General features: G+C 42.5%; 1 protein-coding gene across 1 annotated transcript in view; it reads right to left on the bottom strand.

Moving 5' to 3' along the window:
- Positions 1–17042, bottom strand: part of LOC111586249 (glutamate receptor ionotropic, NMDA 2D) — a 94551-nt gene that overhangs the window by 56445 nt on the left and 21064 nt on the right. Inside the window, exons 2-4 of the mRNA XM_055013571.1 lie at positions 8157–8497; positions 6229–6435; positions 1301–1567 (exon numbers count right to left, since the gene is read on the bottom strand). Coding sequence (XP_054869546.1) covers positions 1301–1567; positions 6229–6435; positions 8157–8444 — 762 coding nt within the window. The 5' untranslated portion in view covers positions 8445–8497. The remainder of the gene's footprint in view (positions 1–1300; positions 1568–6228; positions 6436–8156; positions 8498–17042) is intronic.

Raw genomic sequence — 17042 nt, 5'->3', positions numbered from 1 at the left:
TGTCAAGTCATTTTGGACACTTTTTACGTCCTTTAGGACACTTTTTGATTTATTTTGAACCAGTTTCAAGACATTTCAAACAATTTTGCCAAATTTTGGACGTGCTTCAAGTAATTTTTGGACAAGTTTCAGTCACTTTGGACCCACTGTGAGACATTTTTGGACAGTTTTCAAGACATTTTCGATAAGTGTGAGTCCTTTTAGTTCATTTTTAGGGACCCTAGATCCTTGTTTTTAATTTTAGGCATGTTTCAAGTAATTCTGAACAATTTTAGGCATTGTGGACACGTTTAAAGCTTTTGGACGGTTTTTAACTCATTTTGGGAAGCATTTTCAGACATTATGGAGCGGTTTCAAGACATATTAGATGCTATTTCACTCAATTTAGGCACGTCAAGCCATTTTGGATAGATTTTTGTCCTTTTGGCCAGTTTTTAGGCATTTTGGACACTTATTAAGTCCTTTTGGACAGTTTTTGACTTATTTTGCACCAGTCTCAAGACATTTCAAACAGTTTTACCAAATTTTAGACATGCTTCAAGTCATTTTTGACAAATTTAGAGTTACTTTGGATCCACTGTGAGACATTTCTGGATAGTTTTCATGACATTGTTGACAAGTGTGAGTCCTTTTGGATCATTTTTTAGGAACTCTGGATAGTTATTTTTGATAGTTTTTTAAAAATTTTAGGCATGTTTCACGTAATTTTGAACATTTTTAGGCATTTTGGACACTTTTTGCACAGTTGGACAGGGCACGTTGTATTATTTTGGATATTTTAAGTCTAATTTTTGGTCAGTTTCATGTCATTTGGGACAATGAAGTTTAACTCATTTTGCGAAACATTTTGAGACATTTTTGACAACTTACAAGACACATTTGATGTTTTTTGGCTCAATTTAGTCAGATATCAAGTCATTTTGGACAGTTTTTGATTTCTCCACAGTGTTTCTTTGTCTTCAGTATGAGGACCTATGACACCGTCTAGCCTTCACACTGGACATCATCTAGCTGCATCCTGACACAACCCTAAGGAGGAACCTTTCCTTGACTACCCTCTACCTCGGACGAGGCTGAATCGTGGTTTTGGTTGTACCGTGGCCCTCTGGAAGCCTCAGCAGATGGAGGGAGAGAAGAACAGAGGGATAGAGGAGAGAGGGGAGAGAGAGACGTGGAGGGACAGAGGGAGAGTCGAAGAAGAAGGAAGGAAAAACCCTGGGAGCCGCCTGCGAGGACCGGGGGCGGCACTTCCTCCCACTTTCCTCCCCCTCTCCTCCCCCCTCCCTCCCCCCTGTCTCACCTGCGCCTCGTTCTCCTTCAGCAGGCGGCGGGTTCGAGCCCCGCCGGGGTCGTCGGTCACGTTCAGGATCACCACGCTCTTCTTCTCCCAGCCGATGAACGAGCCGTCCGTCAGGCCCTCCACCACCGACAGGAAGTCCTGGTAGCCGTGGTGACGGGTGGACACCACGGAGAAGGCGGTCCAGTCGTACTCCTCCAGCACCTCGAAGATGACCTCCAGCTGCAGCGCCGTGGAGGAGCTGAACTGGAGAAAGATGGAACCTGATTCCTGATTTGGGGGTGAGGAGGGGGGAGAGAGAGCAGCAGATGTGGTTTAAAAAAATGCAAAAAATGCCTCCTCAAGAGTCCAAACTGCAGCTGAAGAAACAACAAACAGCGTCGACGTGCTGCAGTGTTAGCGCCACCGCAGGGCTGCAACAGGTTCTCCAGGAGGGAGAGCTCCTAAAGGACAAAAACAAGACAGAGTTCCTAAAGGACGAGTTCAGCAAAGCGCTACCAGTCATTTTATGTCTCGTTTTTGTAGTTTTGTGTCTCATTTTTGTAGTTTTGGGTCTTGTTTTTGACTTCTTGTGTCTTGTTTTGGTCATTTTGTTTTTCGTTTTTTGGCGTTTTGGGTCTCATTTTTGTCGTTTTGGGTCTTCTTGTTGTCAATGTGTCTCGTTTTTGAGGTTTTCTGTTTAGTTTTTGTCATTTTGTGTCTTGTTTTTCATTTTGTGTCTTGTTTTTGTCCTTTTCTATCTTGTTTTTGTCATTTTGTGTCTTGTTGTTGTCATTTTGTGTCTTGTTTTTGTCTTTTTCTGTTTTGTTTTTGTCTTTTTCTGTCAGTTCCTCAGTGGGTTAAAATCCTTGTTTGTGGATGCGACGCTTTTTGTTGCTTTCTTCTGCGTTAGGTGATGAAATGTGGTGCCGGCTCGCTGCGATGCACACACAACCACGTCACACACAGATGTGCAGCGGACACACACACTTACTCACTCTCATACCCATGTCTGCTCACTGCCTCCCTCCCAGGAACATCACAGGCCCGGCCTCGGCCCCAGTCGCTGCCATTTACAGATCAAACAGCGCCGAGTTTCTGCAGATCAGTGACCCTGACCTTCAGATCCCCCTCCATCCCACCAGCGCCTCCCAAAGCTTCTCTTCACACGGAGGATGCGCGACATTGTGACACGGCGAGTTGTTACGACAATACGAGCAGCTCTGCCTTTGTGTCCCGCTAGTCCACGACGCTTCAGAGTACAGTGGAGCTGCACGATACCAACACACTGGGAAACACCTCATCCTGCTGCCTGGTGCACTAAAAGAGTCGGTCTGGAGCCTCCCAACAGGCTGCTGCAGATACAGCTGTGCACATCTGTACCATTTACTGGGCTGCACACTGATTTGGTGGTTAGCACCGTCACTTTGCAGCTAGAAGATCTATGGCCTTCCTTGGATCTTTCTGCATGGAGTTTGCATATTCTCCCTACTGGGTTTTCTCCAGGTTCTCCAGCTTCAAACTCATCTTAGTTCAGGTTCCACATTCAGTCCAGTTTGATCTGCAGTGGATCGGACCAGTAAAATCACAGCACAATAACCTATAAATAACCACAACTCCTCATGGTTCCTTTGTTTTAGTGCAAAAATGTTCACATTTAAGGAATTATCTCTTTACTAAACATCATGAACAACCTGAAATTTATGAAAAATGAAAAATAAGTGAAATTTCATCAACATTCAGCCTCAGTTTATCATTTCCACATTACAACTTCCAGATCAGAGAGTGTCTACAAAGGAACACATTTAGTCACAGATATCTAAAAAGTATTTTACTTTTTAATCAAAATGACAAAAGCCAGAAAAACAACAACAAAAACAAGACAAAATATGACAAAAATGAGATACAAAATGACAAAAGCGAGAAACAAAATGACAAAAAAATTAGACAAATGACACGAAACAAAAGAAAAAATGAGACAAAAAACTTACAAAGCAACAAAAAAACTGACAAACGACAAAAATGAGACAAATAAGTTCCACAAAATGACACAAGTGAGAAAAAAATTACAAAACCACAAAAATGATACACAAAACAATGAATAAATCACAACACAAAATGACAAAAATAAGACAAAAAATAACAAAAACAAGGCAAAATATTACGAAAACAACACAGAAAACGACAAAAGAACAATGAACAATCTAGTATTTTACTTTATGATCAAATCAACTTTTCATGGTCTAGAAATTATTTTAAATTTATAGTTTTACTAATTTATAATCTGCAGTTTATGTCTTCTCTGGAATTTTTACACTTTGAGGACCGGATTGGACCCTCTGGAGGACCGCTTTTGGCCCACGGGCCTCATGTTGGATGCCCCTGTACTGAACAGTCCGAATGCTGTTTAAAAATGCCTTGAAACTAATCCAAATTTAGTTTGAAACTGTCTAAAAATGTCTTGAAACTAATCCAAAATTACTTTAAAACTGTCTAAAATGTAAAGAAAAAAGCAAAATGAGGGCAAAGATCCTGATGTCATCCGAAGAAAAACACTATGTTGGATGCCTTTGCCAGTGTAACACCATAAGCTTTTTAAAAATTATTTTCACAATTTTCCAAACCGATAGATTAACCAAACAACAAATCAACAGCAGCTCTAGTTAGGACCGTTCTACTGCCTGAGCATCCATGTTGGGATGTAAAGCAGCTCCAACACGTGACGCTACGACTTGTTTTGCTGTCAGCAGCAGTTTTTGCCGCCACAAGAGGCGATTAATTTGTTTTACCGTTTCAATCAAGCAGCACAAAGAATCTGAATCCCATCCAAAGCGAGAAAAAAAACAACTAAACCAAATGAGAACAGCTCCAAACGGCGGAGAATCCCCGATGTGAAAGAAACAATACCAATTAACACAGTCACCAAAGGGGGCTTTTAAAACACAATCCGCTACGTAGCACCACCGCCAGCTAACATCCCGGAGCTGCAGGAAAACAGGAAGTGAGAAGCAACGGTGGAAGATTCTGCAGCTACAGACGGCCAAACTCCGACCGTCCACTTTATTAACGAGGACTGACATGTGAGAAGTCGCTGTTTGCAAACAAGCGAGAACACGACAGACGGACGACAGACGGACGACAGACGGACGACAGACGGACGACAGACGGACGACAGACGGACGACAGACGGACGACAGACGGACGACAGACGGACGACAGACGTCCAGTCAGGGTGGTGAACCAGTGGAGCAGCAGGCAGAGTTTTAAAACAGAAGGAGACAGACCAGATATCAGGCCCGTATCTGGCATTCTTTCCACAATTATCTGTATTGTTTATTTAATTAATTGATTACATGAGGTCCTCGACTTCTGTCAGAGTTCCGTTCCCACAGATTGATGAAAGCTGATTTTTGCCGTAAGTCGGAACTCCATCAGAAGAGTCTGATTGACGCTTGGGAGCTGTAATGAAGGGCAAAAAGTTAGTGAATGTAGCACAATCCAAGGTGGCGTACAACCATAGAATGTAAACAAAGCCGTCTTATAGCACCACGTGACGACGTATTCATCCGCTCTGCTCGTCAACTAGTTCCATGGAACCAATTCTGACATAACGTTGAAACGCTGTAAGTCGAGGACGTTGTAAACCGAGGACCTCCTGTATTGATATATTCAATGTACTACTCTGAGTCTGCTGCAAAACCTGCAAAAACTGAACGGGGAACAAGTCGTGAAAACAAACCAGGAAATCTGCAACTTTCACAGCAGCTAAAGCTATGCTAACAGCTAGCACCTACACTACTGTTCAAAAGTTTGGGGTCATCCAGACAATTCCATCTTTTCCATGAAAACTCCCACTTTTATCCATGTGCTAACATAACTGCACAAGGGTTTTCTAATCATCCATTAGCCTTTCAACACCATTAGCTAACATTAGCTTTCTTGATCGATATCAGCCCTGAAAAACCCAGATCGGTCTATTGCTAATCCTGCAGTTGAGAAGACTTTCTTGATTTTGTATATTTGTTTTTTAATTCATAATTCTGAGTATTCTTAGAATTTAATTTTTTAAAAACTTGGAATTTTGACTTTTTTCTGATAATTCTTGCAATTTTGAATAAAATCCTTGAAATTTTGACCCTTTTTCTGATCGTTTTTAATAAAACTATAAATATAATTCCTGTCATTTTGACCTTTCAACTTATAATCATGATCAAAACTCAGAAAATTTGATCTTTGTAACAAAATATGTCAGTGTTTCCAGCAGTATCATGCAGCTCCAGAGTACAGCATTAAAATATAACATGTCATGTATATCGGGTCCAATCTCGGTTGCCCCTCTTTCATGATTACCAATAATTGGCATCGATATCGGTCTTAAAAAAAGCCTTATCAGTCGATCCCTAATTCTAAAGCTAGTATGTAATTACAGTAGAATAATATACATCAGTGTTTCCAATAGTTAGAATTACTGTTTAAAAAATCCTAGTTCTGCATCAGTATCGGCCCTGGAAAACTCTTATCAGTTGATCCATAATAATGCAGCTGTATTTTCACATTACAGAAGAGAGTACAGAAGAAAATATATCATATATATGACAATATACAACATGTCATGTATATCGGGTCCAATATTGGTTAACCGTCTGTCTTGATTACCGATATTTGGCATCGATATCGGCCCTAAAAATGCCTAATCAATCGATCCCTATCTTAAATCTGGCAAGTCATTTTTTTATGTTACAGTAGAATAAAATACTTCAGTGTTTCCTATAGTTAGAATCACGTTTGCAGCAACAGATCTGCTCCGGCGGCCTCCTCTTCTTCCTCCTCACTCCTCACTCCTCACCACACACACTCACTCACACACACACACACACACACACACACAGCTGCAGACAGCGCCTCCTCACCACCATCACTCCCCCACCCAGTCCCAGCCTCCCTCCTCCTACCTGTGGCATCCTCCCCAGCCCCGCTCCCCCTCCTACAGCCACTATGGGCAGTCCTGTTTGCGCGGAGACAAACTCCAGCATGGGGGCCAGAGGGCCCCAGGCGGTCCTGGGGGGCCGCTCCTCTTCGTAGACCAGACCCTGCAGGGGCCGCGCCGCCAGCAGCTCACACAGCTGGGACAGCACCGTCTTTGGACTGCTGTCATTCACCTGGAGGGACACACAGGGAGAGTGTGAGCAGCTGCTGGGGGGTTTAACGTGCACAGATACAAACACCAGCGCTGCAGCCACAACAAGCCCTCATCTCATTCAGATAGTTCTGCATCTTCAACTCCTTTCCTCTCATAGCATCTTAGGTTCGATGCAAGGATAGGACGGTCGAGCAAAGAGGTATTTGGGTTTTTGTTTTTGTCATTTAGTGTTTAGTTTTGTCGTTTTATGTCTAGTTTTGTCATTTTATATCTTGTCTTTGTCGTTTTGGGTCTAGTTTTGTCATTTTGTGTCTTGTTTTTGTCGTTTTGTGTCTTTTGCGTCTTGTTTTGGTTGTTTACTGTCTTGTTTTTGTCGTTTTGGGTCTAGTTTTGTCATTTTGTGTCTTGTTTTTGTCGTTTTGTGTCTTTTGCGTCTTGTTTTGGTTGTTTACTGTCTTGTTTTTGTCGTTTTGGGTCTAGTTTTGTCATTTTGTGTCTTGTTTTTGTTGTTTTGTGTCTTTTGTGTCTTGTTTTGGTTGTTTACTGTCTTGTTTTTGTCGTTTTGGGTCTAGTTTTGTGTCTTGTCGTTTCATCTCTTGTTTTTTTCATTTTCTGTTTTGTTTTTGTTGTTTTGTGTTTTGTTTTCATCGTTTTCTGTCTCGTTTTTGTGATTTTGTCTCGTTTTTGTCATTTTGTGTCTCATTTTTGTCATTTCTTGTCTTGTTTTCTCTGGGGCAATGCAGTTCGAAATGTACCACAACACAACCAGCATGCAATGTGGGACATTTCAAATAGACAACGAATGGTAATCGAGGATTTGACGGATCCTCTGGTCACGTAGCATCAGTCCCAAAGCTTCGATGCAAGAATAGAGGAGTTGATAAAGAGGTGTTTAACAAAATGAGACATCCTGTCCAACTAAGCGTGTACAGATAACACTGCAGCTCCAATAATCCCTCATCTCATTTAGCTAGTTGAGCTTCCTCGATTCCTTTTGTCCCAGCAGAGAGTCGAGGTGAGGACAGAGGAGTCAAGGTAATGTGGATTTAACAAAACAAGACCTCCTGCAGTTTGAAGCGCCATCAGTTAAACATGACGTGTTTCAGAGCTGGATCTCCTGTATTTTGTTTTCTTATAACCCACCACTTTATCTCAGGATCTCCGTCAGACAAGGAGGATGGTGCTCACGGTCATTTACAGCGTTATTTAGTTAGAATTCAATTCACAGCATGGCACTATCTGAAGAGAATGTAAAGATTTTCTTTTGTCATTTTCTGTCTAGTTTTTGTTGTTTTCTGTCTTGTTTTTGTCATTTTCTGTCTAGTTTTTGTTGTTTTCTGTCTCGTTTTTGTCATTTTCTGTCTCATTTTTGTCATTTTCTGTCTCGTTTCTGCTGTTTTCTGGATTGTTTGTGTCATTTTGTGCCTCATTTTAGTCGTTTTCTGTCTCGTTTTGTCATTTTTGTCTCATTTTTGTTGTTTTGTCTCTCGTTTTTTGTTGTTTCCTCGTTTTGTCATTTCGTGTTTTGTTTTGTCATTTTCTGTCTCATTTTTGTCATTCTCTGTCTCGTTTTTGTCGTTTTCTGTCTCATTTTTATTTTTTTGTTTCATTTTTACTTCTATAAGTTTTTAACTTGTATGTGATGATGCACCTCGATTGGTTGGAGGATTGACGAGGCTGAAATCAGTGAAATGAGCTTGACCATGAGGACAATGAGGACGATGGTGGGCGGAGCCTCACCTGCAGCCAGATGACGTTAGCAGAACCCCACTGGGTGACCACGCTCTCCCCCAGGGAGCCGTAGACCCGACCGAAGCCGGGGTAGAGCACCCTCCCCCCGGGCCCCGCCACCGCCGCCTCCGCCTGCACCGTAGCGCCGGCGTGGATCACGGCGATGTTGAAGTTCATCATGGCCCCGGCGTCGCGCTCCCGAGGGCTCGGCCGGAGCAGGAGGTGGGGGGACGCTTCCACCGGACCCGCCCACTCTGCCAGGACCAACAGGAGAGAGAGAGTGGGTATGGCGACCATGGCAACCTGCCGAGGGGGGGGAGGCAGATATATATCGCACTAAGAGAGGGCGCCTGGAAGGAAGAGACAGCAGGTAGAGGAGGGAAGGTGAAGAACAAGAAGAAGCAAGAGATTAAGTTAGTGTGTTTGTCTGTAACGTCCAGCACAGAGGACATCAAATCAAATCAGAGGGAATGAAGAAGCAGCACACAGGGAGAAGGGAGGCGCAGATGGAAACTGATCAGAGATTGCACACGGGCGACACTGCATAACAGATTCTGAATCCAATCACGCGGTAATAAAAGTTAGCTTTGGCTGGAGAAAACGCCGGACGAGGAGGAGCACGATGAGATGGAGAGAGAAAAACCAATGCAAAAGAAAGCACGACGGAGAAAACAAGACGAAATGAGAAAAATGAGACAGAAAATGACAAAAACAAAGCACGAAATGAGAAAAATGAGACAGAAAATGACAAAAAAGAGACAAAATGAGAGAAAATGAGACAGAAAATGGCAAAAAGTATACATGAAAATGACAAAAACGAGAAAGAAAATGAGACAGAAAACAACAAAAATGAGACACAAAATGAGACAAGAAAATGACAAAAATGAGACATGAAAACAACAAAAATGGGACACGAAATAAGAAAAATGACAGAAAACAACAAAAATGAGACATAAAATGAGAAAACAAAACAAAAAATGACAAAAATGAGACACCATATTAAAAAATGACAGAAAACAACAAAAATTAGACACAAAATGAGAAAAATGAGACGAGAGAAAACGAGAGAGAAGATGAAATGGTGCTATTTAGGCTGCAGGCTGAGGATGAAACAATACGAGGAGAAATAGAAACCGGCCGTTAGAAAGGGAAGGAGGGAGCGCCTGTTAATAGCAGAAGGAGGCGAAGATGGGGGCGGAGGTGGTTACTGTGCTGAATGAGTGATAACAACAATTAAGATCACTGTAAACACACACACACACACACACACACACACACACACACAGACACACAGACACACACAGATAAATCCACCGTGCCCGCAGAGCAGCTTAATGATAGAGAGATATGAGGGTTAATGCACAAACGTGCATTCACACAAACAGGAAGATAATGACTACCTGGGAGATAGCAGGGTTAATATGTGAGTCGCACACACACACACACACACACACACACAAACACACCAACGCATCATTTTCAATTTACTCCCGCCGCCAACTGCCCTCCCTCCCCTCCTCTTCCTCTCACTTTCTCGCTGCTCCGTCTCCATCTTTTCACATTCCCCTCGTCTCTCTTCTCCCAATTTTCATGGCTTCAGGTACCAAACACAATCGCACAGATTAACAGCGGCCCGCTGACATAATATTCCCTCTAAAGTCACTCTCTCTCACTCTCTTGCGCCTCTGTTTCTTCCTTCTCTACTTTTTTTCTTCCCGCTCCTCCCTTTGTCACAGTCTGCCGATTCTTTGACCCTGATCAGTCTCTTGGATGGAAGAGAAAAGAAAAAGGCAGTGGAGGAAAAGAAAAAAAGGAAAGCAACTGCAGGAATGAGAGAAGGGCAGAGCTGTGGAGTGAATAGGAATGGAGAGTACTGTAAATACAGGAGGAGGAAGGTGAGCTGTGCTGGAGGAAATATCGACGAGCATACGTGTTTGGCCTAAACAAATAAAACGCCAAAGCTCTTGGTTTCTGAGTGACGGCTTGTTGGTGTTTGTGTGCATCGTGTGAGGCGATGGCAGCAAGAAGAAGAAGAAGAAGAGGAAAAGATGAGGAGGAGGGAGGCGAAAGAGATGGAGGTGTGGGGAGATGGGGAGAGACAGACTTTTTAGTGGGAGAGAGGGAAAGGGAGAATGTAATAATGAAGGAGGAAAACAGGGCTTTGTTGTTTTGGGGAGAATAGCGAGGACAGACAGACAGACAGACAGACAGACGAACATGGAGAAGCTCTGAGCCATCAACCGTCGGGCCTCGTCACTGCGTTTCACTCTGTTTACGTTGCTCTCAGTGTCGCAGTAAATAACCTAAATATAGCTTTACTATATACTTCATTATGAGCTCCAATCTGTGGGGCTGTGAACGATAAAGAGTGCCGCAGATTAACAACTTCGTTTCATACGAAAATGACAAAAATGAGACACGAAATGAGAAAAATGAGACAGAAAACAACGAAAATGACAAAAATGAGACCGACAAAAACAAGACACGAAATGACAAAAATGAGACACAAAATCAGACACAAAATCAGAAAAATGAGACTGAAAATGACACTTGTGACATAAAACACACCTGGAATGGACAAACCACGTAGGCCACACTGATTTCAGCGCAGAAAAAAGTTTGTTGAACAGTGAAGGAAGATGAGACGCATCAAGCTCGTTGGGACGAACGTTTTCTTTTAAAAAGCTTCCCGATATCAGCTTGGACTAAAGCCTGGTTGTGTGTAAATTGTGCAACAAAGAGTTTTCTGATCACCTCAATATAAAACATGTTGCTGTTAGCACCAGATACGACAGTTCAGGTACCGGCTAACGGTGTAGCCATCCCATAATAGACCACTGTAGAAGACACTTTAGAAGACTGTTGCTTTGGGGAGAATGGCGAGGACAGACAGACGGACAGACACACAGTGTCACATCATTTGCTGGAGAAGCTCTGAGCCGTCAACCGTTGCAGTGTTTCTCTCTCAGCGTCGCAGTAAATAACCTGAATATATCTTTACTATATACTTCATTATGAGCTCCAATCTGCGGGGCAGTGGATGGTAAAGAGCGCTGCAGATTAACGGCTTCATTTCATTTGCCACCAACAAATGAATCTTTTGTTAAAATGCAAATTGTCGCACTTTAGTATATTTTCGCTTCTCGAGCTTTTTTGAAAAAAACAATCCTCTCCGATCTACAGTGGAGCCGAGGGGACGTTTATTCGTACGGGTTTCTGTTTTTACTGCGCAGGCGGTGAAGAACCGGTTATTTAATCAACCTGTGCAACCCTAACGCATTCATTAATTAATTACAGAAAAAACAACCCTTTCTCAGTTCCCTAATTTCTGGCACACCGGTAACACTGATGAACACTCCAGCCCAGTAGGTGGCGCTAATGTACCTGAAGTCTGTTTTCCAGCTGTGAAGAAGATCCACACGACGTACACGTCTCATTTTTGACAAAAAAACCTGACTAAAACAAGACATGAAATGACAAAACAAGAGAGAAAATGACAAAAACGAGACACGAAAATTACAAAAACGAGACAAAATGACAAAAACAAGACACAAAAATGACAAAAATGAGACATTAAATGACAAAAACGACACACGAAACAACAAGAACGAGTCACGAAACGACAAGAACGAGTCACGAAACGACAAGAACGAAATGTGAAATGACAAAAATGAGACACAAAATTACAAAACTGAGACACAAAATGACAAAAATGAGACAAAACGACAAAAACAAGACAAGAAACATTAAAAAATGAGACAGGAAATGACAAGAATGAGACACGAAATGAGAAAAATGAGACATGAAATGAGAAAAATGAGACAGAAAATGTCAAAAACGAGACATGAAATGATAAAAACACCACCAACGAAGATAAAACGAAGTCTTGGTCTTCGGAGGAGGTTCTTCTCAGGCTGCATGTTTTCCAGCTGCTCTGCTTCACTGCAGCAGGGAGCAGCTGCATTACTCTGCATGACAGCACGGGACGAAGCAACACAATGGCAAGTGCTGCACTTCCACAACTCCACTCAGTTTCTCAGCAGATCCGGAGCAGCGTCTCTGAGAAGCGACTCCTCTCCGGGGAGCCGTGCAGCCACTGCAGGCCTCACTGCAGCTCCGAGGGAGGAGGACGTGGAGCTCTGAAGCATCACTCTGACACCCGCAATCAATTTCATTCTGTGTTTGGAGGCGATACAAGTTCTCAGTGTCTTTGGAGGCCTCGCTTCGCCCTCAGCTAATTTATGCTCATACCATTAATTCCTGCATGCACCGACTCGGAGTCGCAGCGAGGCGCATTATGCAGCAAATCAAATGTTTAAGCACAGATGGGATTTAAACGACAAAAAACAAGACATGAAACTACAAAAACAAGACAGAAAATGACAAAAACGAGACTGAAAACAACAAAAACGAGACACAAAACAAGAAAAATGACACATTAAAACGACAAAAATGACACGAAACGACAAAAATGAGAACAAAACGACAAAAACGGCACATGAAACGACAAAACGAGACCGAAAACGACAAAAACGAGATACAAAATGACAAAAACAAGACACAAAACAACAATAATGAGATACAAAACGACAAAAACGAGAAAAACGAGGCATGAAATGAAAAAATCAGACATAAAATGACAAAAACGAGACAGAAAACAAAAATGCGACGAAATGACAAAAACAAAAACCAAGGCATGAAACGGCAAAAATGAGACATGAAACGAGAAAAACAAGACACAAAACAACAAAAACAAGACACAAAACAACAAAAACAAGACACAAAACAACAAAAAATGAGGCATGAAACGACAAAAATCAGACATAAATTGACAAAAACAAGACAGAAAACAAAAACGAGACATGAAATGCTAAAAACGAGACATAAAATGCCAAAAATGACACAGAAAACGACAAAAATGAGACACAAAATGACAAAAACAAGACACGAGATGACAAAAACAAGACACGAGATGGCAAAAACAAGACACGAGATGGCAAAAACAAGACACGAAATGAGAAAAATGAGACAGAAAATGACAAAAATGAGAAACAAAAATGAAAAAACGAGACCTGAAATGAGAAAAATGAGACAGAAAACATCAAAAAGGAGACACGAAACGACACAAACGAGACACAAAACAACAAAAACGAGACAAACAAGATACAAAACACCAAAAACAAGAGAAACGAGAAACGAAACGAGAAAAACGAGGCCTCACTGTGGAGAAGCCCTCAGCTAGTTTCTGCTCGTACCATTAATTCCTGCATGCGTCGACTCGGAGTCGCAGCGAGGCGCATTATGCAGCAAATCAGATGTTTAAGCGGAGACGGGACGGGACGTGTTTTGATTGCGAGGCGGCGGCTGGTATTTTTTGGAGGAGGCTGAGCTGCCTGGGTGAACATTTCCTCTCTCATCTCACTGATTAGCCGTCAGCAGGAGAATATTCTGCGCTTAAGTTCTCGGTAAATATTCCTGAAGGTGCTTTTTAGTTTGGCTCCTAACAGTCGCCGGCTGTAAATGCCACTTTCTTTGTTTGGGGAAGACAAACCAAACAGGCGCAGCAGAGAAATAATTACAGTGTAGATACAGTCAGCTGCTTGTTACAGCGACGGATCAACGCTGCCAAATAGAAATAAAAATAAAAGTGTTTTAGCTGATATAATGAGTCAGACAGGAGATGATGGCTGGAGGCTCCACCAGGACGTTTCCACACCTGTGACAACAATCAGAGTCCATTTTTACAAGATGTTTGAAATTCAGGAGGAGAACACAATTAAAACAAAATCAGTCTAGTTAATTAGAGGCTTCGGAATTAAGACGAACGACTAAAGTCAGACAAAAAAAGACTAAATATAAAAACGAGGCACAAATTGATTAAAAAATAGACAAACGATGCAGTTTTTTGAGGTGAGAAATAAGCTGTGCAGCAGCTGAACCTGTCCTGATTTTAGTTCAATGTCGGCTGGTTTAGACATTTGATGAAAGTTTTGTGATGCGTGAGACCTCCGCACTCCTCATCGAATTTGTATCGTGTTTCGTTTTTATCACTTTGTCTCATTTTTGTCGTTTTCTGCCTCATTTTTCTCATTTCATGTCTTAGTTTTGTCATTTTGTGTCTCGTTTTTGTCATTTCGTGTCTCATTTTTGTCGTTTCATGTCTTGTTTTTGTCGTGTTGTGTCTCGTTTTCTCATACGAAATGACAAAACTGCGATGCCTCCCTGGAGAGGAGTCGCTTCCCGGTTGAACTGAGCCTGGCCTCGGCACTGCTCCGGACCTGCTGGGAGACTGAGTGGAGTTGTGGAAGTGCAGCACTCGCCGTTGTGTTGCTTCATCCCGTGCTGTCATGCAGAGTAATGCAGCTGCTGCCCGCTGCAGTGAAGCAGAGCAGCTGGAAAACATGCGGCCTGAGAAGAACCTCCTCTGAAGACCAAGACTTCGTTCGTCGCCTCTTCATTTGTGCACGTTTAAGAGAAAACTGCTATATGTGGCCTCTGTAATTTTTTCCGGTCCACGGCTGTAGTACGCTGGGAGATGAGATGAAGTTGCAGAGCGGCGTGCACACGCGTGTGAGTGTGTGTGTCGGCGTGTGAGTGTGTGTGTCGGCGTGTGAGTGTGTGTGTCAGCGTGCACATGTGTGTGAGTGTGTGTGTCGGCGTGTGAGTGTGTGTGTCGGCGTGCACATGCGTGTGAGTGTGTGTGCTGGCGTGTGCGTCGCTGGGAATGAAGAGGAGAGTGCAGCTGGAGCTCAATGCTCCTTGTGTTAATTGGCCCATACTTCAATCACAGCCGCTGGAGTGTGTCCTCTCTGACGGAACAGATCCTCTCCTCCGTTCATTCATTCATCCACTCATCCACTCACTTCCACTCACTCCTTCATCCACTCACTCCGCTCTGCAGCATCTCCTCACTCTCACCTCCCTCCACATGTCTTTGTCCTGCACTTCCTCCCTCCCTATCGCTGCCCTTCCCTCTCTTTGATCCCCGTCGAGTAGAAGAGACATCAGGCAGCCGAACGCCTCTTGTTCCCGTTTTCTGTCTCGTTTTTGTCCTTTCGTATCACATTTTTGTCATTTCATGTTTCATTTATGTCGTTTTGTGTCTCGTTTGTCATTTTATGTCTTATTTTGTCTTTTGTGTCTTGTTTTTGTCATTTTCTGTCGTTTTTGTCTTTAAGTGTTTCGTTTTTTTTGTTTCATGGTTCGTTTTTGTCCTTTCGTTTCTTGTTTTTGACTTTTTCTCCCGTTTTGTCATTTCATGTCGTTTTGTGTCTCATTTCTGTTGTTTTGTGTCTCATTTTGTCTCTTGTGTCACGTTTATGTCGTTTTGTGTCTCGTTTTTGTGGTTTCATGTCTTGTTTTTGTGGTTTTGTACCTCATTGTCATTTTGTGTCTCGTTTTGTCATTTCGTGTCTCATTTTATCGTTTTATGTCTCATTTTTGTCATTTTGTGTCTCATTTTATTGTTTCATGTCTCATTTTTGTCGTTTCGTGTCTTGTTTTTGTCATTTTGTCTTGTTTTTGTCGTTTTGCAGCAGCAGCGGTGGGGCGTTCAGGCGCTGCATGTTTCTGCTGCACGTCTGTAATAAATGCGGCTAGTAAAGCTCCTGGTATCTGTGGCTATCACCAGCCGTTCAGATGACAAACAATGGAGCCATCTATCAACGCGCCACCAGAACCTCACAGGGAAATCCGACGCACAATATTTCTGAGTTCCACATGCCACGGGCCGATAACCCGATTAGAGCCGCTCGCTTCTGTCGTGACATGATTCTTTATGCGTATCAGTAAAATGGAAGGGGCTAGCTGATATTTACTGCAGGAAATAAACAAATTTAAGGCACATGCACAGAGAAAAACACAAAAGGAAGGTGTAATAGACAGTCTAGGCCATCATTCTAGTGTGTAAATGTGAGAAAACATCCTGGATATACAACAGCTGGAAGGAAGAATCAGCTGATAGCATTCAAATCCTGTCAGCTGCTTCACTTTTCTCTCTGAGGAGACCTCAATTATTGGGACAAGCGTGTGTTTCCATGGTAACGTGTGAGGGGTTTGGGACAAAAGTCCAGAATTACAGTTTAGATCTAAAGTTTATGTTAACTGTTCTTTACACATTTAAGGCATAGAGAAAAACACAAGGAAGGTGTAATAGACAGACATAGTGACAGACATTTGTTGTTTTGTGTCTCATTTTTCTAATATTTTTCTTGTTTTTATCATTTTGTGTCTTGCTTTATTTGTTGTTTTGAGCATTGTTTTTGTCATTTTGTGTTTTTTTGGTCTCTTTTTTGTCATTTACTGCAGGACATAAACTGTTCTTTACAAATTTAAGGCACATGCACAGACAAACACAAAAGATAGGTGTAATAGACAGCTCAGGTGTGTCAAAGCAAACACACAACCTCTTGTACATCACGTATAAAATGCTGTAGGAGGAAGGAGAATAAAATCTGAGCTGCTTCAGGTCATCTCCGTTTGTCCTTTTCCTGTTTTCTAACCTTTAGCAGGAACAAAATGAAACAGTCGCCTTGACATCTCGCTCTGATGTTTCCTCGCCACTAAACCACATCTTATTCTGACATTTCCAGCCCCGTTAATTTCCACAAAAAAAAGATGCTCCTGTGGTTCAGAGTATCGCGCCTTTAATTCAGAATTTCTTGGTGGGATTAAACTCTTCTGCCAGGAGACAGTGTGGATTAATTGGACTTCACTTCTGTACGTCGAGGGGAGAACTTTCATTACGTGAATGGGAGGAACGCTCCTTGTTTCTGGGGCCTCTGTGGATTGATGGAAATGAGATGGAGCTGACCCCGGACCCCTCCACGGCGGTGCACTAACAATTCTCTGACCTCATTTTTCAACAAAAAGGAAAATGTCTCAGCTCTCCGGCTC

This window comes from Amphiprion ocellaris, chromosome 9 (genome assembly GCF_022539595.1).
Source record: "Amphiprion ocellaris isolate individual 3 ecotype Okinawa chromosome 9, ASM2253959v1, whole genome shotgun sequence".
Classification (NCBI taxonomy): Eukaryota; Metazoa; Chordata; class Actinopteri; family Pomacentridae; genus Amphiprion; species Amphiprion ocellaris.
The sequence above is the reverse complement of the archived record's forward strand: the minus strand, read 5'-3'. Positions and strand labels throughout refer to the sequence as shown.